Source organism: Apteryx mantelli, chromosome 7 (assembly GCF_036417845.1).
Source record: "Apteryx mantelli isolate bAptMan1 chromosome 7, bAptMan1.hap1, whole genome shotgun sequence".
NCBI lineage: Eukaryota > Metazoa > Chordata > Aves > Apterygiformes > Apterygidae > Apteryx > Apteryx mantelli.
Genome location: NC_089984.1, coordinates 36,918,904 through 36,939,388, shown reverse-complemented (window position 1 = coordinate 36,939,388; position 20,485 = coordinate 36,918,904). Strand labels below are relative to the sequence as shown.

Here is a 20,485-nt window from a genome sequence, read left to right as displayed (position 1 = left end):
CCTGCAAGAGCGGCATAATGACCTGAATTAATTAAAGCAGAAAAACTGCTTTTTCTTCTATGTCAAAAGAGTAGTGCTCTAACACAGGATGAGTTGGTTTCAACCTCTGACACCACAAGGGGAATCCAAAGGTTTGCAAGGGAGCTGATATTCCCTCATGACAAGACACACTGGAGGAGGAAAGGTCACACAGAAAGGCAGAAAGAGCAGAGTGCCCCAGCCTGGGTCAAGAGAAACTCCTTAAGAGAAATGGTCCAAGAGAGTGGTAGGTCTCCAGATGCCAGCAGCTCTGTGATTTGTTTTCCGATAAGGACAAGGTTCTTCTGAGAGCACAGGAGAAGCAGTCTGCTTCAGCAGCAGCAGGCTGAGGGAGCTTAGACAGGATTATTTAGGGACAGGACTGAGTTTGTGAACTATCAATCAGCTGAATGTGATTGTCAAAAGCAGAGAGAGAAAAAGCTACTCCCTTGTTCCACTACTCGTTTTATGACTTGATTATTTAAAGATCTGGCAGTTTTGTTCAGGGGGCAGTCTGGGAGAGATGCTACATAAATGTTAACAGAAAAATCTACAAGCAGGCTGAGGGCCAATATGAAGTTTCAGGGTAGCCTGGTGATTGTTCTGATTATGAGCATTTTAGTGAAACTTCACTAACATTTCAAATTTGATACGCAGATTTCTCAAATCAATTTTGTGCAGATCAGTTGGTTCAAGCTTAGTCTACCATTAAAACACCAAAACGTATTACCATTTATCTATAATATCAACTCTTCCATCTCTTGTGTAATTAAAAACTTCTGTCCTCATTTTCTAAACTGCTCACCTCCCTATTTCTGCTTTCATCTTTACTTCACACCAATTTGGAGCTTAACCTTCAATTTGATCAAGAACATCAGCCTCCTTAATCTCTTTCTACTAACAAACACCTGTACTTCCTCTTTGGTACTGTCCAGTGTGTCTGAAGCCACTTACAAGATTCAGTTAGTTGCCCCCTTTCTTCCCCTTGTTAAAGTTATTTTGAAGCAGGCTGAAATCAAGAGGAATTTTTCAGTGGGCTTTGGATCAGTCACTCCTAAAGCCACTCTAAAAAATCTGTATTTTGCAGGCTGTCTGGAGAGATATGTCTGCAGCCTTCAAGACCATTGTGTATTAAAATTCCCTGGATATTTTTATTGTTAGCATGCTGGAGCAGGGAGGGTTTCTCCTTGCATGTATGGTTGCATCTGAAGGTACATTTCATTACTCAGGATGTAAAGCTATGAATATTATAAATGTAGTGATTGCAGACTCCAGTATTTTATGCATGACTAGCTTTTATTAATAGCAAGATTTGGGGTATTTGTATATGTTGTTAGCAAGCAGTAAGAGTTTGCAGAACATCTTCCCTCACGGTTTCGGAACCACAGAAGTGGAATCTGAAGAAAACAAGAATATATGAATGCCTTGAGTTGCCTAGATTTGTTCAGGTTGTACAAGTGGATTTGTTTTAATATAAGCCAACATGATTTGTGATTTGACACAGCTCTGCTACCTGAAAAGAGCACAGAATACTTTGAGCTCCTAAGTTCGCAATATTACTGCTGGTAAAAGTATTGAGGGACTGTATTTATTCTGGTTGACTGGCTTCCTTCCTTTATCTTTACAATTTTTTTTCCTCCAATTTGTGTGCTACCAGCACTAGATAGATGCTAGATGCTAGTGCTAGGGGCATGAGCCAATAGAAGAGTGAGTGCATATTTACTGAAACACTCTTTGTCAGCAAGATGTTTTGGTAAATAAAAACTACAACAGAACTTAGGAGCTCTGCTCAGTGGTAGTGCTGCTGGGCTGTAATTATTTTGCTTTGCTTGAAACTGTCTCCCGTGTTCTCTTTCATGTGATTACATTTTAACTATGAATTTTTATATGGGCCTAAAACATTTACTGTGCCCTCTCCTCTAAGTCTCCAGTCATGGGGTGGATAAAATGACATAGCTGGTCGTATACTGGATCAGTAAGTCAGGCTTCTATAATCTGAGCATCCAAGCCACTATCCACTGAAGTCTCCAGAAGTCTATTTTAGTTGGTTTCAATAAACTTTAGATTTAGTCTTTCAAGCACAGCTTCCAAGTATTAGCCTTGTTCACTGGAATGGTAGGCCTATTATTACCATTGGTTCTTGTCAAACATGATCTTAAGGACCGTCAATATCAGTGGAAAACTTCCACTGATTTCAACTGACAGTGAGTCAGTCATCCTAATGCAAGCTCAGATATGGATAAGCACTTCTTGTAGACAGGGAGTAGGAACTTGGCAAGAACAATGCTGATAATCCAAGTCAGTACTAATTTTTCTTACCAAAGAGCTATACAGGAAATTTGCTCTTCTAAAGCCTAGATGTATTTTAAATTTTTCTTTGAAGTTATTTAAGAAAAAGGGCTGAAGTACTAGTAAATGGAATTATGGATTAGCAGTATCTTGAAAGGAAGAAAATTAAAGGTTTTCTTTAAAGTCTTTTAATGCTTTAAACAGCTCTTCTCGTGCAAATGCTTTTACCCCACATATAATTTTGTCTCTTCCCCAAGTAACTTTCAAGATTGTCTTAATGGATATACTTACTCTTCTCTATTTTCTCCAGATTGCACAGTGACGTTTGCAGCCCCTAGTTTAGGCAAAGTTGGATTTATCCAGTTGTTGTTCCAAAGAAATTTTACCTTCGTAACTGTTCCAATATTAACTTCTACATCAATTAATTTTGTATAAGTACTGTCTGGTTTGAGGGATCCCCTTTGAAAAAGAAAAGTTGATAGACATGAGGCATGCTGACATTTAATATTAGTTACCAATCCAGTCAACTGGTTGGCTGTGGTAGCATTAGTAGTATGTAGGTAATGAGATGGAGTTTAGTTTATAGTATGGTAACAGTGTTGTTGCCCAGTGTTTCTTGAAAGATGCAAAGGCAGGTAGGCCTGTTGCACTGCAATCTTACCTCACAATGAGGACCCAGCCAAAGGAAATCCCTGTGGAGAAGTATAGCTTGCTCCCTGTTCATTATGTGGGCCGCGTTTGCACCAAGTTTTGCATATAGATGTAATCTAATTTAGTGTTAACTGATTTATATGATACAGATGTTGGATTTGTTTGGGATGGCCAAAAGGATTATCCACCAGCTGTGGCTGTCTACCTGATATTCCTAGACTTGCAGCAGTGTGGCTGTGTCAAATGTCTATCTGCTCTTGGGTCACCATAGTTTATAATCTGGCATACTAACATAAACAACTACTTAATTCTTGTCACACCAGTGTAGCAAGCTCTAAATGGCAGCAATTTGAGACTGGTAATGGCTTCAGCTACTAAATCTTGCTGAATATGAGTCAACACTTCAGTCCTCTTCCTTTGCCCCCCACCTCCCATTCCCACAGTCTGAAGGTGAAGAGCTACTTTCTAAAATTTACCCCTGCTGTACGAAGTCAAGAGACATTTGAATGTGTGATGTGGTTATGGTTGTAGAACCATCATTGTAGGCACAGCCTGAGAGAACAGGAGGGGAAAAACAGAGGACCCAGTAGGATCGCCAAGGCAAAATCTCTACAATATTAACAAGCTTCATGAGAAAGACAGGTGGTGACATTTTTATTCCTTCCCCAAGCTTTGCACTTTGATTCATCTGCGTTCAGGTGAGGATGTTCACTCTGTCTTCTCCCTATTAAATGGCTTATGGTAGTGGAAGTAATGGGAGACAGCACAGACAGTCGTTTTGCCTCTTTGTTTCTGTGCTCCACAAAGATCCCTGGTAGGCTAGGGCATCATTTACTGCGAAAGAATTGCTCACTCCCAGGAACTGAACTGACACAGGCTCTGCAGCTGCAAATAGCAGCTTTAATGTGCTGGAGCCCATTCAGTACTGGCAGCCTCATCTCAGGTGACTGCATGCAAACTGAGGTTAACTCATAGCAAACACCTTCTGGCAAATGTGAAGTTATTCTCTGAAGAGTGGAAGGGTTACTGCATCTCAAGAACAACAACAACAAAATCAGAATGAATGCTCCCCATTTTTCATAGTTTCAGCTATTTTAGTTGAAATGAAGAAAAATTCAAATAAACAAAACCACATGACTCAAGCAAGCAACTTCAGCTTAAGCAGGCAAAGTCATGAACAACAAAAAGCAGATTTTTATGAAGTAAAACACAAGGTAACTTTAGCTGTAAGCAACATTTTTCAAGAATAGCAAAGTCAAAGAGATCAGAGTTCTGCTAGCATAAATTCAATAACACCTATGCCAGACATCAAACAAGCTACACCAAAATTATGTGGTGTAGTCAAGATCACGATTATTTTTTCAGTTAGGAAAGATGAGGGGCTGCATTCTAACTTTTGCCCTTCAAATGTAAATCCACAGTGACTGAACTGTTTCTGCATTTCTATCAGGGAGCTGTACCTGAAGGCAAAATTTGGTCTGTAAAATAGGACCAATTTAAACAAAAGTATTAAAAATACAAACTAAACATTCTATAGGAGAAGTTTCTTTTCTATTAAATTTTGAACTTACTGGAAAATCTGATGCTGCTTAGTGTTCCCATTACTTCCATACAAGGCAATATTTGCATATCCGTTTACTTTACTCTTCCCAGAGAGCGTCACAGATACCTTGTACCTCCAACCTGTACAGAAGAAATACAGTAAGCTAGATTGTACCCACAGAAAATAGTCTCCAAAACATCAAGTCTTGGGTTTTTTGGTCAGTATCCTACACTGTAGTTGAAAGCAAAAGAAAATTATCACTGTCTTTGACTTTCAGCTCAAGGCCACATCCCAGGCTGTCTGGACTGAATGGAGTTACCACAATGTTCTCACACATGAATCTTTGTGCTCCCTATTTTTCATTGGGTTATAACCAGGCAGAGCAAATATAAAATACTAGCAAATCAGATTTGTCATTGTGTCCCAATGTCTACGTAACAACATAAGAATTGAGTAGAGATTTTTGTTATTTTCTGGAAAGAGAAAGCTAGTCCATAATGTGGTGGAGACAGTACAGGCCTCAGCATTTTGACCATGGAAGTTTTTACATACAAAGTGACATTGGAAAGAGGGAGGCATTTAAATGCGTTGGAAGTGAATACTGATATTGACTAGTATGTAAGCAGTGTAAAAGGAGTGTAAAAACAAATAAACACTGAAGCCAAGGAAAATCCTTTCTGTAAATGGGAACTTACCTTTAGCGTGCAATTAGCAAAAGCATCTTTTCTCCCTCCCATTCTTGTTTACAAAGGGGAAGGAAGAGCTGTCTTATGAGAGCTGATATTTTAGAATGTATAGGATAACTTAGGTTGTAGAGGACCTCTGGAGGTCATCTGGTCCGTCCCCTTCTCAAAGCAGGGCCAACTTCGGTAGGGTTGCTCAGAACGCTGTCTAGTTGAATTTTTGAATATCTCCGAGGATGGAGTTTCCACAGCTTCTCTGGGCCCCTGTTCTTGCATTTAACCACTTTCATTGTGATTGTTTTCTCTTAATTTCTAATAAGAATTTCCCTTGCTGCAACTTCTCTGCATCCACTCTCCATGCACCTCTTAGTGCAGTCTGGCTCTCTCTTTTCTATGACTCCATTTTAGGAAGTTAAAAAGAGAAACTGGATCTCCCACCCCCAGCCTTCTCTTCTTAGGACTAAACAAACCCAGCTCCCTGGCATCTCTTTCTACGTAATGTGTCCCAGCCTCCTACGCATCTTGGTGGCCTCCACTTCGCTCTCTCCAGTTTGTCGACACTGTTTTTGTAGTGGAGGTCCTAAAACTGGATATTTGTATTGGGGCAGAAGAGGAAAAGACATGAGAACCAGTCATTGCACTGCTGTAGGCTCTGTTCATCTGTTCAAATTAATTGTAAAATGGAGGGGAGGGAGAGATGTTTACAAGGACCAGATAGCAGTGGAAACATTCAAGACTCACGAGTAAAATTTTTGGCCTCTCCAGTATTCAGGTAAAGTTTCATGAACTGAGTTTTAATTTTCCCTTTGAATTTATCTGCGAAGTGACCCATATTTGGGCATCCATCTTTTGGGCACGGGAAACAACTTTCCTAGTGAAAACAAGCAGATCCATTAACAAAGTTTACCAACACAGCTAAGAAAACAAAAAATCAGTCATAGAACTTATTTTAACATACCTACTTAATTGGTTCTGAATTACAGCAACAACAATTTTCAAATAATCCTTTCTGTAAATAGGAAAACCTCGTATAAGCTACCCAACTTCCTCAAAGGCTCTGATTTTTCAGGGATCCTTGGTTTTTCGTGTGCCATTTAGCTCGCTCCATCCACACCAGTGACATTTTTGAGTAAGCATGAACTAGAGTATGGAAGATGAGGTGTCCTTCCAGCAACTCTTTGATAAGAAAGAATGATGTCCCCTTATATTTTCAGGCTGGGTCAACAAGGGCTCTTCATTCTTCTGTGTTTTGTCCTAAAAATGCAGCTTTCCACCATGGTGACAGAAGCAGGTAGTCACCTCCTCCCAAATTGATCTGAGAAGCCTCCGTCAGGTGCTCAGAAGCTATAACGTTCATTCTAAGCACTACACATTTTTATACTTGTTATTTGCCCTGTTCTCTTCTGTCTGTGCTGCCTGGCTGCAGGATATAATGAGCCTATTACCTCCCTGCTAACATTAGGTTGTAGTTCAGTACCTCCAAGTCAGGGACAGGGAAGAGTTCCCTGACCTTGGTCCATAAGCCCACATGTTTTGTCCTTGAGGCCATCTTAAGTCACCACAGTACTTTGACCATGGACTGACCTTGAGACGCCATTACATATTATTTTACTTCCTATTGTTTTGAATAGAGAATACTTAAACCATATTTGAAAGCTCACCTGCTACAGTATGGGATTCTGCTTATTGCTGTTTGATAAATACAGTCAGTGATTACCGGGGGAGGCACTCCTTACCTGTTCCCTGGATTGACACAGCAGAGTAGGCCTGGGGAAGCCACACCAGCTCTGGTTAAGTACCTTATGGCTTTCACATCAGCACAGAACCAGGAATACCTCTGCTGTGTTGTTACCTTTTCTTGCTTTGGTGCATGCCAGCTGCTTGAGCTACAGTACTTTAAGATGCCCCTCACTTCTCTTACAAATACACTCATTGAGTGCAAGCTAGCATAAATAGGTTGAACTTCAGATGCATAGATAAGAGCCACTGCTTTTAAAATGGTCCATCCAGAAGGTCTGAAAATACTTACTGTTTCAAAAACATCATATGAAGCACAAGGATAGCCTAGAAATCCATCAGGGAAGATAATACTGTCAGAGTAATACTTGTAACTCCGCAAATGATTGCAAGCCACAAAGTCCCGAGTTCCTGTGAAAAGATGCTCCCAGGTTAGTTCTTCATTTCTGTTAATATATGAGAAAGGATACTGACATAGCACTTGCCATGTCTTTTGACTGCATCATCCCTCCTCAAGAACCTTGTTGCAGTTCTTGGAGTGTCAAACTTGAGATTTGAACCGTTTTTATTATGAATTGATGCTCCAAGGAATGCCATGGACTCAACAGGCATAAAATGCAAACTTGAAATGCATTGTAGAGAATTACTGTGCAGCTCGGCTCATCCCCCTTCTATCCCCTCACAAACACTTAAGTAATCTGACTGAGTTTCACAATAGAAATGAGGATTGCATGAAACAGGTCTTTTGTAGGCAACAGTTTGCATTACCTTAACAAAAAGAAACCAAATGAAAGGTATTTAACAATGAACTTCCTAGGGCAATGCTGATCTGTTCCAACTGAGGACTTCGAAACAAAATTATTATTATTATTATTATTATTTGGAGCATGTTTAAGGAAGGGAGAATCTCAAAATGTAAATAATGAATAAGTTATTTCTATTGAGTTCCTTAATTTTCCTGACTTTAGAGTAAAAAGAAGATGATATATATGTGATATATATGTGATATACAACACAAATATTTCTTTGTGATTTAATTCCCCATTATTGATAACAAGTTTACTCTGGCACAAAAAAAAAAAAAAAAAAAAAAGGTAATGCTGCATTGAATAAAACCTGTGGAAGGAGGTCTCACGATTAGGTTCTTGGATTCCCAGAGTTTATATACTGAAAGGGGTCATATATTAAAAAGTTTCCAGAGCAGAAAACATGTTTTTATGTTTTGTGAAGTACAATTTAACTTTATGATACTATATGGAAATTTTCTAATAAGAAGAGCTTTTACTAGAACCATGCAAAACAAAGAATAAACAAAAATGTATCTGAGCAGCCAATCTTTTTTTAGCTGACTGAAAATAGTCACAATGACATTGTTTCTATGCAACCTAGATTTGTAACAGGTAATTTCAAAAGAGAAACTAATAAAAATATATTGCTCTATCGCAGAAAAATTGCAGCCGAAGAATTGCATAATAGAAGGAGATGTGAGTATCATTGTCCTACTCCACCCAGTATTGCTGCTAGGTAACTAAATAATAGAAACAAACTTAAATGTGTTGTTACAGACCATTCCAAAATTTGGCACAGTTTAAGTAGCGTTTGTTTCTACTGTTAGATACTTCAGAGCAGACTTATTTTTCTAGAAGCAAACCCCTTGTATTATTCACTTTTTGATCCCTGTATGGGAATAGGTTCTGGAATATGGTATGTCTGAACATAAGAGTTTCACTGCACTCTGTGGCTGTCATTGTTGACAGACACACCAACACCTAATACAAAACACTCGAAATAAGAAAAGTTAAGTCATTACATTTTGAGGGTGACCTTCCTCTGAATTAACATACTTACCTTCCCAGATGCCATCAAGATCTACAACCTGTGAAATAGGATTCTTCTTACAACCTGGCATTTGCTCTCCTCCATTTGGATAAAAATCGAGATGTCCTACAGCTGAGCTCATTCCAAAACCTGAAGTATTTAAAGCAGGGGTAAGCACATTTTAAATGAATATTGTCTCATACATACAGCTGCTGGCATGAAGTTTGTCTGTGGTACTTTAGAACATGAGCTCTCAGTGACTGGAATGGTATTTTTGTTACGTCTGCACAGCACCTAGCACGATTGAGTCATGATTAATGATTAAGACACTCAGGTGCCACAGAGCTTAAATAAATAAGTAATAATGCAAGGTGAACACTCACCCAAGTTGGGGATGGTGGGAGCTGAATCGGTGTGAATAACATCAACAAAGTTTGCATCAGACTTATCCAGTCTGACTTCAATTGGAGTGCCTTGAAAATAAGGTTGAGCAGGGTCCAGTCCTGAAAGAAAAATATTTGTGTTGCATATAGATAAAGAGATACAGATGTATCTTTCTATATAACAGTATGATTGTATATGACTAATGTCACATTTATAGCTCTCTATGGCTCCTTGTATCTAAAGAGTATAGGCGTTAAAAAAGGGATGGCATGCTTTTACTTAGGGTGGAATCCCAGGCAGGAGAAATGCGTATGCATACCTATTGAATTTTACTGATTTACATCAATATTGAATTCCAACACTTGAATATATTATTATTTTGAGAGAAGTTTAACTAGAAAGAAAATGTTGCCCAAATTGAGGCTACTGTGTCTGCATCCCATATAGCTTGTCTGCATGGTTTCTAGAGTACCTTGTTTGACCAATTCAGGAGTTGATACTGGTAGTACTGCCAAGTTCTTGAACTACTGAAAACCAATATGCCTACTGGTGGCCCCCAATCCAGATTTTGGAACTTAGTTCTCAAATGTCTGGTTTTGAAATCATGATCTTTGCTTCTGATCCTAGCATGAAATGGTATTCATTTGCTCAAATTGCTGCAGCAATTTCAGGAGCTTGTAAAGTCTTGCAAATTACAAAACATATTATCTTATACTTACATCTCTTATTGTCCTTGGGAAGCAGATTTGGTTTTGCTTGTGGACTGAATTTGGTAGGCTGTTAGTTTACAAAACTGTTAGTCCAAAGCTCAGGAAGCCCCAAGTCCCTGAGGAAATGTAGTAATTGAAAAGGGCTGTGTTGATAACATCTGAAATTGTCTTTTGTGTGTGAAAAGTCACTCTGTTTAATGCACACTACCCTTGGCACTGCCTGTATGATGAATAAGGAGATCAAACAAGTAGCTTTAAATTTTGTAAGTGCTGAACATGTTAAAAATTGCTAAATAGTGCACACTGCAGGATGAATTACCTGTATTTTGAGAAGGAGTGGGTTTATCACAAGTTTATGTGATAGTACCTCTTTTCAGTTTTGTTTTCTGGGAGAGTACCGAATGTATTTTAAAATAGTCAAAATGTAGTCTGTGCTTTGTGAGGCATCTGGAATACCTCTTTTAGCAATGAATACATATTATAATAAATGTGCATATTTGATTGCCATTTGCTTTTTTTAAGAGTCACTTAAAAATTTAAGAAAGACAAGGGCTATTCCTTGAAGAAAGATGTAGGGACATGGTGAATGGTTATTCAGAGGCTGTGTTGCTCTGGCGCTCCTACTCCAGGTGGAAGCTGCCTGTCACTGTGTGCTAAGAAAGCCTGCACTTCTCAGGAACTTATTCTTGCCTCTCTGGAGTAAACATTTTCATCATTTAAGTCTTGTGTGTAATAACAGGATTACAAAATGGTGAGGTTCCTTCAAGAGTTATTTGCTCTCAACTAGTTTGGATAGAGTGCGGGTGACAAGCCAAAGAATGCTGAAAAATGAAAACTTGCTTTTGGATCTCCTGACATACCACAAGGGAAGATCAAAACACTTCTGGTAGTAGTCACAGAAGCTTGATCAATTATGTCTTATAAGACAGAGAGACTATTTTTTAGCCCAGTGGAGAATGTCCATAGACTTCATATTCAGGGTGACATTTGAGCATCTCTAAAGTAAACTAGATCCAAAAATATCTTCTTTGAAAGAACTAAAAGGGAAAACCTAGGTCAGCAGTAAAGAGAAAAAAAGCCTCTGCTTTCTTACTTTCTCAGAGCTCAGTGTGTGTAACTCACAGCAGGGAAAGAAAATAGAGCAATTCCATGCTAGCAAGATGAACACTGATTGGTACAGCATACTAAAAAGGAAGAGAACAAGTCCATGTTCATTTAAAGTGTCTCAACTCAGAACTGTTAGCAAAACTGATAGCAAAACAGTGGTACAAAATAACTAACTGCTCACTGTTGTGCTGCTTCTAGCATGCTTTGGTGGGGCCTGCAAGCAGTTAGTGATATGCACCAGATGTGTTGCTATATAACAGGCCGGAATAATGAAAGATGAGGATGGCAGGAGAGAAGCTGCCAGGATGAGGAAGACAGAGACTTTCTTGGTCTGTTATATTATAGTAGTGTTGAACAAATGGTTTAGAAAAACAATCATAGCTGCTAAAGCTGGTTCAGGTTCCGTGTTAATTATTGTGAGTTCATTTTTAGCAGTCTCAGTGGAATGTCAGTATGTTATGGCATCAGTTTTGTGCTGTTCCAGACTAGAGTTAGTCTGGAGCTAGCTGTGGGCCCATTATAGGCCCACGTCTGAAATTCAGGTGACAGTAGAGGAATCCTGCCATATGGAGAAGAAAGCAACAACTTCCCCTGCCGTGGGCACAGGGTGCAGGTACAGATAATCACTTTCTGAGCATTCACAGGGACAACATCAGCCCTTAGGTAATGCAGCTTCAGAGACTCTCTTCAGGGAGCACAAACTGCTCCCTCCAGTGATGTTGCTGGGTCGGAGCACCAGAGAGTTTTATAGTAATTGCTGCAACTGTAAAGGTTCCTGACCAGGTCAGCTGATGTTATTGCAAGGGATCTGGGTGCTTTTAGCTGTATGGAGCCTTTGCATTGCTGTGTAAACATAGGCACACAAAATAACCATCAAATTGGGCTGTTTTCCCACACCTACCTGGGTACTGCTCCAGGCTGCACTGTGAGAAGATGGTAAATTATATATTGCCCAAATAACCTTTGACTGAACTACAGCCCACAGTCAGATGTAATTGTAGGGGAAAATGGGAGGCAACGTTTTGCTAAGCTGTGGTGTCTTTCTTAATTCTGACTTACCAGTTATTCTTCCAATCCCTGGCCTCCTTCTCCCAGCCTCACCTGCCACATGTGCTCCAAGGCTGTGACCAATTATGTGGACATTGGCTAGAGAGTATCCAAATTTTTCCTGAGGAAAATAGTAATGTAAAAAAAAAAAAGATTTCAATTTTCATCAACAGTAGGGAGAAGTAAAGAAGGGCTGCAAAGCTACTCTTAGTTTGACAACAGACTCAGGGCCCAGTCTCCAAGGGAATCCTACAGAATTTCAGCATCTGTTTGTGGTTTGGGTACTTATGTCCAAAACCCCTTATCCAGCTGTTGCCCTCTTTTGGAGGTTCCTGTTTATAATAGAGTCCTGAGGGGCTCTGTATCTTTTCTAAATTCTAGACTCAGTGAGATTCACAGATTGCTTATCTGAGTTGCAAGGTTCAACCTGGAAAGGATTCTCAGCTACATCTAGCAGGGCAGATATCCCATAAGCTTGAGGTGGAGATGAAAGAAGAGATGCCTTCAGCCTTTTGGGGTTATAATTCAGTGGCTGGAATGCAGATGTAGAGAGTGAGACGTGGGTTACAGCACTCCTAACCCCAGCATACTGTATAATTTAGTAACTTAGAGGTCTCCATGGGAAATGTGTTCAGAGCACTTACTTAGACTAAAGCAAAGCTTTGAACCAAGCCTCGCTTTCCAAGTAAAGTGTCTTCACTTTGCACAAATGGCTAAGAAAGGGGGCATATAGCAGCTTCTGTAGATTTAGGCACTGTGTACAACAGCTTTCCTCTGCGGCAGCTAGGAAGTTCCTATTTGTTCCCAAACTTTTTTGCTCACCTGAGAAGTAGCAGTTGTTCTGCAGCTGCTGCTAACTGCCAGCTGGTTTACTGTCATTCTTAAGGGCTGTTTTGTAGATTTTGTTGCCATGAGAAGGCAGTTTGCTATGTTAATTATTTCTGCATATTTAAAACTCTTTACATCTGTTAACATATATGGAGTAACTATTCAGCTGTACTATGGGGATATCTGGTAGAAATTCATATCTGTAAGTTACCTAACCCTGCTATTATGTTTCTATAACTTGAAAAAAACAAGTCTATTGTTTTCAGCAGAACTTCTAAAATAATCACTGAGTAGGAAAAAATGTTTTTTGCTGGTTACATGCACACTGCATACTTAAAAGTTCCTGAATCATATATATATATATTTAAATCAACATTATGACTATAGCTTTACAACCAGAAGATTCTTACCATAAGAACATTTACAAAATAAGCTATTTCAGCGCCTACAACACGGACGTTGTTTGATGCCTGGGTATACTGACATCTCGAGCCTTTTTTCCAGTCTATGCAGATACAGTTCACATCTTCCACTGTAAACATCCTCTGGTTTGTAAAACAAAAGTAAAAACCAAACAGTTCCACAGCAAATGCAATCTGAAGTTGATTTATGTTGCTTATTACAGCCAAACTCATAAATGCTGTATCAATTCCTATGAAAACATTTTAAGAAACAAACTCTTGGCATGTATCTGTGGCCTGCTTGCACACAGGCACACGTGTGCTCACACGATATTGAAATAGGTGGTTTATTGCAGTAATGGCCACACCATCATTTCAAATGCCCAAAGCAGTAATTTCTACAGAGGAGAAAATAGGATGAATATTGGTACTTTTAAGTTTCAACTTCAATCAAGCTATGTATGTAACATTAAAGAAGAGCTCTACTCATGTACTGATTCACTTAAGTGATTTAAAAGTACATCTTTAATTATAAATTCAATTAGAACTTGCATTTTATCATCATTAAAATCAAGAGTGTTTTCATGTTATGGATTCTTAGAAAACAGTGCATGTGTTTTGTTAAGAGGGTGTATAAATTGCTGCTGTCAGTGAATATTCATTTCAGATTCATGGCTTTATTTTGGCATATATATATACGGGCAGATACTTCATTGTCTGCCACAGAATCTGAAGCCTTGCTTTTCTCCTCTGAGCTGGATTGTTTTGTTAAGTATATTTTGCTTTAGCAGCTTTGATATATTTATTCTACTTTCCTTTATGTTGAGACATAGAAAAGCATGCAAAGCAAGTTACAACTAGCAAAGGACAGAAAAGGCAATAGAAGTGTCTGTGAATATGTTAGAAATGGTGAAAATAAAGGTGCACGTAGCACTATTACTTAATAAGAAGGAGAACAAAGAACACATAGAAAGGCTGAAGTACTCACAACCTTTTTTGCTCCATTCTTTATTTAAAAAGATGCATTGAGACTGAATTTTTTTTGCAATAAATTGGAATAGTGTGATAAAATCCCAGGCCAGAATAGGGAAAGAAATTAAAGATTTATTTCAAGTCTGTACAGCCTAATGAAAATCAACCAAAAGGATTTAAGGGGACTAGCTGAAGCAAAATGCGAGCTATTTGAAACCATCTTTTTGACTGTGAGGTTCCAGAGAAACAGAAGAGGGCAAAACAAAACTCTGTTTTGTTAGACTGGAAAATGAGAGACTGAAAATTATAAAACTTCAATCTGTTTATGATACTTCGAACAAATTATTAACTAATAAATCCAACAAACATTCCTAGATATATATAAGTGATAATCAGCAGAAATTTTTCAAAGAGAAACTCTCAAACAAATCTAACTTCTTTTCTTTTGGCTAGGTAACAAAGAGAATCAGGTAGTGGGGATGCAATAATTATAAAACCTTGATTTACATGGATTTTCACATTGTTCTTTATAACATTCTCATAAGTAAAATAGGGATATATATTTTAAACAAAGTTGTAGTTGTGTGGATAGTTAATTGAAAAACCCTATCCAGAAAGTATCATAAGCTGTCAGCTTGTATTTTGTTCTACGCTCCATAAAATTCCTTGCTTTTATTAGCAACTGGAATAGAAAGGATATTTATAGGATTTGAGAAGACACCAGGTCAGTAGGAATTGCAACTGTGTATGGGGACAGGATTAAGAAATAAGTTGACAAATTGGAGAAATGGTGCAAAATCAGTAAGAGTGCTTTGTACTTCACCCACTATTCATAGCAACTTCTAGGTTGAGTGGTATTGTTATGAAATGATCCTCTGAGGTCCCTTCTGGCTATGAATTTTGACAATATTGTTGCTTCTGTTAATGGTCAGTCCATGTCCTCAGCCTCCAATACCCAACTGGCAGTCCATACCTGTGTGATGGACTTCCCACACCTAGAAACCTGTCTCTTGTCTGCAGAAGTACGAGGCAATAGTTATAAATCTGCAGTGATTTTTGTAATCACGCTCATTCCTAAGCAACAACTTGCCTCAGGGTTTATATTGTTTTTACCACAAATAAAGACATGGATTGAGCAAATCCTTCTCACTCACTTCACTTATGAACGTGGTTCATTTTGCCTGAAGTTTTTCCTCAAGGTGCAGAGCTACATATTTGAGTTGCTGACATTTTGAAAATAAGTGGTCATTTCCCCCTTCTTATCAGTACAAGTAGCATGAGAGAAATTGGCTAGAAATAGAGAAAATAGACAATTTATAGGAATGTATTATGAATGCATAATAAGGAAACTCACAAGGATAGGATCTCCATATGGTACATACCTTACACATGTCTGACAGCCAGTTTTCTTCTCCTTTGTCTATAAATCCATGTGTAATAAATCTGGTTATCCTGCTTGCATTAAAATTTGATTGCTCGATTGTTGAGGCATCAATTGCAGAGATCTCCTGTTGTGGATATTGAATTATTAAATATTTAAATCTGTTTTTTGTAAAGAGCTTATTAAAATTGTGATGGAACTAGAAAACACTTGTTGTTATTGAAGACCAGAACTGCGTTCATTTGTATAGGCATTTAAATATTATGTAACACTAAGCTTATCTGCAAGTATTCACATGACTTAAGGTTTGCATTTCCATTCAAACCAAGGCAAGCTTTGTCACATATCTTGGGGCAACCAGGAATTTACTTTTAATATGTTTTCCTCATATGTGGAAACATTTACTCAACAACTTTATAGATGTGCAGTTTCCTAGTACTTCTCAGTGGTCTTACAGAAAAGTGGGTGTGTGTTGCTTCATGAGGGCTGGTGGAGAATTTCTTTGCTGTAGCAAAAGAGCTGTCAGTGAGAATTCTGCCCCACAGACTTTTCCAAGAAGCTGGAAAAGGTTGTCTCTTGAATAAACTGGAGCGATGGCCATTTCTAACATTTTCCAGGAACACTGTTAGCTTGAGTCTGTGTTTATGTGTTCTTTTTGCATGTGATCTAAGAAGGTTTAAACCACAACAGTTCTTACTTGAAAGTTATCAGGATTTTCTCTTGTGTATAGGAGGAAGCGGGTGTCTATCTTTTCTGGATTCCAGGGTAACTTATAGACGGGTCTTTCCACAGTCCCAGACCATGGTATATCATCTGAGAAACATCCAAGCCGTTCATAGCAAACTTCTTTGCCTGTAGCGCACAGATCAGATCATTAACATGTGAATGAGCAAAGAAGTCAAGCAGTCTAGTAATAATACATAGCTTCTTCCCTCTAGCAGTCTCTTGGTCTGTTGAAACTCCTACAGTTAAAATAAGGCAAAGACCAACAGTTGGTCTCTCAGCTCTGTAAAGGCTGCAGTATACCCCAAGGAAAGTAGCCACCCTATTGCCTGTAAATAGAGAAGGTATTCAATGGAGTTTCTGTACCCTGCCTTGGGTATTTTTCCTCTGCTGTCTTTTGCCTAACACAAAGACAGCTGATCAATTTTTCCTAATACCGAGCCAAGATGTTGCAAATAATCAGCAGTAACCTGAAACTGTGCTGAGCAGCTGACTACATTGTACATGAGAAATTTTATACCAGCCAGTGCCTTCTGCTGAGTATGAAGCTATATGCCCATTGGGCTGTCCCCTCCTTGCATTTTCTGCCTTTCCAGCACTAAAGAAGAGTACAAAGAATTGTTTCCTTACACCTTGGTCCAATAGAGAAAACAAGTGCAATGGGTTTGCTTTGAGATAGAAAAAACTCATGCTTCTAATTGCATGGCCCTAGGGTGGGTTTTCCAGAGTGGAGAAGAGAGAGGACAACCCCTCCGCCCCTCCACCCCCAACACACACACACACACACACACACACACACACACACACACACACACACACACTCATCTCGCTGTTCTTGTTCGTGAATGAGTACAATGTAACCCCAGTCAGTTAGTGTAGAGACACTGTAGCGTAGAATACTATCATCTCATGAAATATAGCAATGTAGAAAGTCTGTATTAAAACTAAACCCACATTCTTACCTCTGGCTGTGCTGACCAGAAACAGAGCAAGTATCCAAATTCCAAGCATCTACAACAGTGAAAAAAGAAACAGCTAGGACTTGCTAACCTGCCTGATTGGCAAGCTAGCTTTGGTGTGCTGAATTTTTCTCGTGGTGAAAAGGACCCTTTGTCTTCTCTGCAACTTGTATCTGTGCCTGTTTCATGTGTGAGACGTGTATGAGTCAGTTTTATAATAGCTAGCTGCAGTGGTGATTGCGAGGCTGCAAAATCTATTAAAGGCTCATAGCCTAAGTCCAGAGTGACTTTTCTCCAGTCAGGGCTACACTGCTATTGGGATGCATTCGAGCTACTTTAAAAGTAGCATAAAGATGTCAATATGAGGGGCAGCCCCCCTTTGAACTGCTGTCTTAGGAAGGCATCTACCTGACAAAGTAATAAAAAAATGAACCCAACTACTTACAGTGCAGCCTTGAAACTCCATGCACTAGCTAACAAACTTTGCATGCACTTTTATAATATGCTTTATCCTTGGAAACATTCCCAGAAAGATAGGAAAATTTATTTATTTCAGATTATAGTTTATAGTTAAGTTGGAGAACCTCTTTAACTGGTGATTGCTATAACAACTCCAAAATCCATGGACATAGATTTCTTGAACTGGTGTGCTGGAGTCCAGAATAGGATTGGAGATCTAAAAGTAGGGTAATTTGAGATAGTGGGTTCCCAAGAAGCAACATGTTGTTGATGGGACATTAGAAAGAATTATGTGGGTCGGGGTAGCAGTACATTTAGGGCATTGTTTTAGTAAGGATGCCTTTTTCTTTTAGGAGTGTTGTGTGGTTGGGATATAGGGTCAACTAGGGATTTATTGGGGGACCACATAGGCTTTAAATTCCCTTTCCTACCCTCTCTCAAGTGAATTTGTTTGTGAAATGCTCCTATGCTTCTGGGTCCTTGGTGGCCATTTCCTGATATCAGCTCAGTTCAGAGAAGCCTTATCCCTTTAGGGAAATTTCTTTGTGGGACTGGTACATCTTTTCATAGTGAAAGAGGCTGATCTCCTGGTGTCCCTTTCATTTGCTCATTGAAATACTGGGATATAAAAGGTCAGTTGTCTGTCCCTTTGAACTCTTTCTATACTCCCCATGTAAACCAAGTTTTGAGAAGATCCTTGTCCTGAGAAAATCCTGAGTGATGACCTGAGAGCAAACATGCTGGAAATACACAGCAAGAAAATACAAAATTCCTCCAGCCATTGCAAAATGGCTGCTTTGCATCGTTAAGTTTTGTAACAGGACTGCAGAACTCAGTAGGCCATTCTATAAAAGACTTCAGCTAAAAGATGTAACACAGTTCTGTGCAAATGAACTATGTCTAGGAACCCCTTGGTCTTATTCATTCCTAGGAGAAGAGCATAAGTGGACTCAAGAAGAAAAGTGACCTCAGTTAACTCTGCATCTGAAAAGCTTTGTCAACCTAGCTATGCTTTTTGGCTATGGCCACATACCTTTACAGAGCTAATGTTTCCTAATCTCCACCTGTGCGAAAGACCAAATGGATATCAGCTGTGTACATATGTATCTCACTGCTATCATGCATAGTATTTTTTAAATAGTGGTAAAGATCTTTAATTTTTTTAAAACATCACTTTTGAGCTGAGTTGTCCCATCCTCAATTGAAGTAGCATTACAGTTTGAAAATAAGTCCATATCAATGGTTCAGGAGAATCTGCAGATGTCCTAATACAATGATGAGTTTTATTAAATACTTGTTCAAACTGAGGATGGAACAGCCTTTCCCATGTATTTTATGAGCTGGTGAAAAAGATTTGAGGTAGGTTTCTTCTGGAACATGGCGTAGTGCTTCCTGGCATTGTTAGCACTTCCTTTACCACCTGTAAAATCTCCAAGTTTATGATCGCACATCTTTCTTGCCTGATCCCCAGACTGGTGTTTAATTACATTTTTAATTTTGTACAGCCTTGGTTTATAGTAAACTTGGTACAGTTTACTATAGAGTATACAAGAATACTATGCTGGCTGTTGTTCTTTTTGTTAATTATTTTATTCAAATCTTTATACTCATTAGAAATATATTTTTAATACTGTATTTCTATTGATATCTATTGGAAGTTAATTTTTATACCCAAATGCTTGTTCATTATTTCTCAGACACAGGGAAGTGGGAAAAAGTAAAAGATTAACTCATTTTCCATTTTCTTCCTGCTCATTGACTTAGAGTTTGTTATTTATACTTGAAAGAATATCCAATGCCTCAGTCTCTCAGACCTTCAAGTGACTCACATATGTCATGCTTTGCAGAGCAGTAGCGTTCATTTTAATGTAAAATAGTCAATCCCAGTATTCATAAACCCTGGAGTTATTCAAAGTCTTTTTAGAAAACCATTTTAAACACACTTCTTAGGACTGGGTACTTTTCTGGAGGAAATGGTTTAGTCAAACCATTAGTTACTGTGCTGGATATAGAAATATCTGGATGAAATTGCATATTCTCTCTCTCTCTCTCTCTTTCTCTCTCCATAAATAAATAAATAAATAAATACACACACACACACACACACACACACACACATGTGTATATATATATATGTATATGTACACACACATTCAGGAGGTTGAACTAGGTGGTCTATGATTTCCATACATTTATCCATGAAACAATGAAATATAAAGAATGGATACTACACTTCACAAAATTACAGAATGGTTGAGGTTGGAAGGGTCCTATAGAGATCATCTAGACTGAGCCCCCTGCTCAAGCAGGGTCACCTAGACCAGGTTGCCCAGCACTTCATCCTGATGGTTTTTGATTATCTCCAAGGATGGAGACTCCACAACCTCTCTGGGCAGCCTGTTCCACTGGTCAGTCACCCTCACAGTAAAAGTTTTTTCTCGTATTCAAATGGAACTTTCTGTGTTTCAGTTTGTGCCCATTGCCTCTCTCCCTGTCACTGGTCACCACTGAAAACAGTTTGGTTCTGTCTTCTTTACACCCTCATTTCAGATATTTATACACATTCATAAGATCCCCCCTCAGTTTTCTCTTCTCCAGGCTGAACAGGCCCAGCTGTCTCAGCCTTTCCTCATATGAGAGATGCTCCAGTCCCTTAATCATTTTCATAGCCCTTCACTGGACTCGCTCCAGTAGGTCTATGTCTCTCCTTTATTGGGAAGCCTAGCACTGGACACAGTACTCCAGATGTGACCTCACCAGTGCTGAGTAGAGGGG

At 38.9% G+C, this 20,485-nt stretch overlaps 1 protein-coding gene across 1 annotated transcript; it reads right to left on the bottom strand.

The window, feature by feature from the left end:
- Positions 1–1,351: 1,351 nt before the first annotated feature.
- LOC106489494 (inactive pancreatic lipase-related protein 1-like) lies at positions 1,352–17,303 on the bottom strand. The gene is made up of 12 exons (XM_013948680.1): positions 17,255–17,303; positions 16,267–16,421; positions 15,571–15,696; positions 13,226–13,360; positions 12,000–12,108; positions 9,123–9,242; positions 8,770–8,889; positions 7,214–7,332; positions 5,926–6,055; positions 4,530–4,641; positions 2,599–2,766; positions 1,352–1,415 (listed from the first exon to the last, which is right to left on the bottom strand). Exons 1-12 carry the CDS (start codon positions 17,301–17,303, stop codon positions 1,352–1,354), a joined length of 1,407 nt encoding a protein of 468 aa, XP_013804134.1.
- Positions 17,304–20,485: the final 3,182 nt, after the last annotated feature.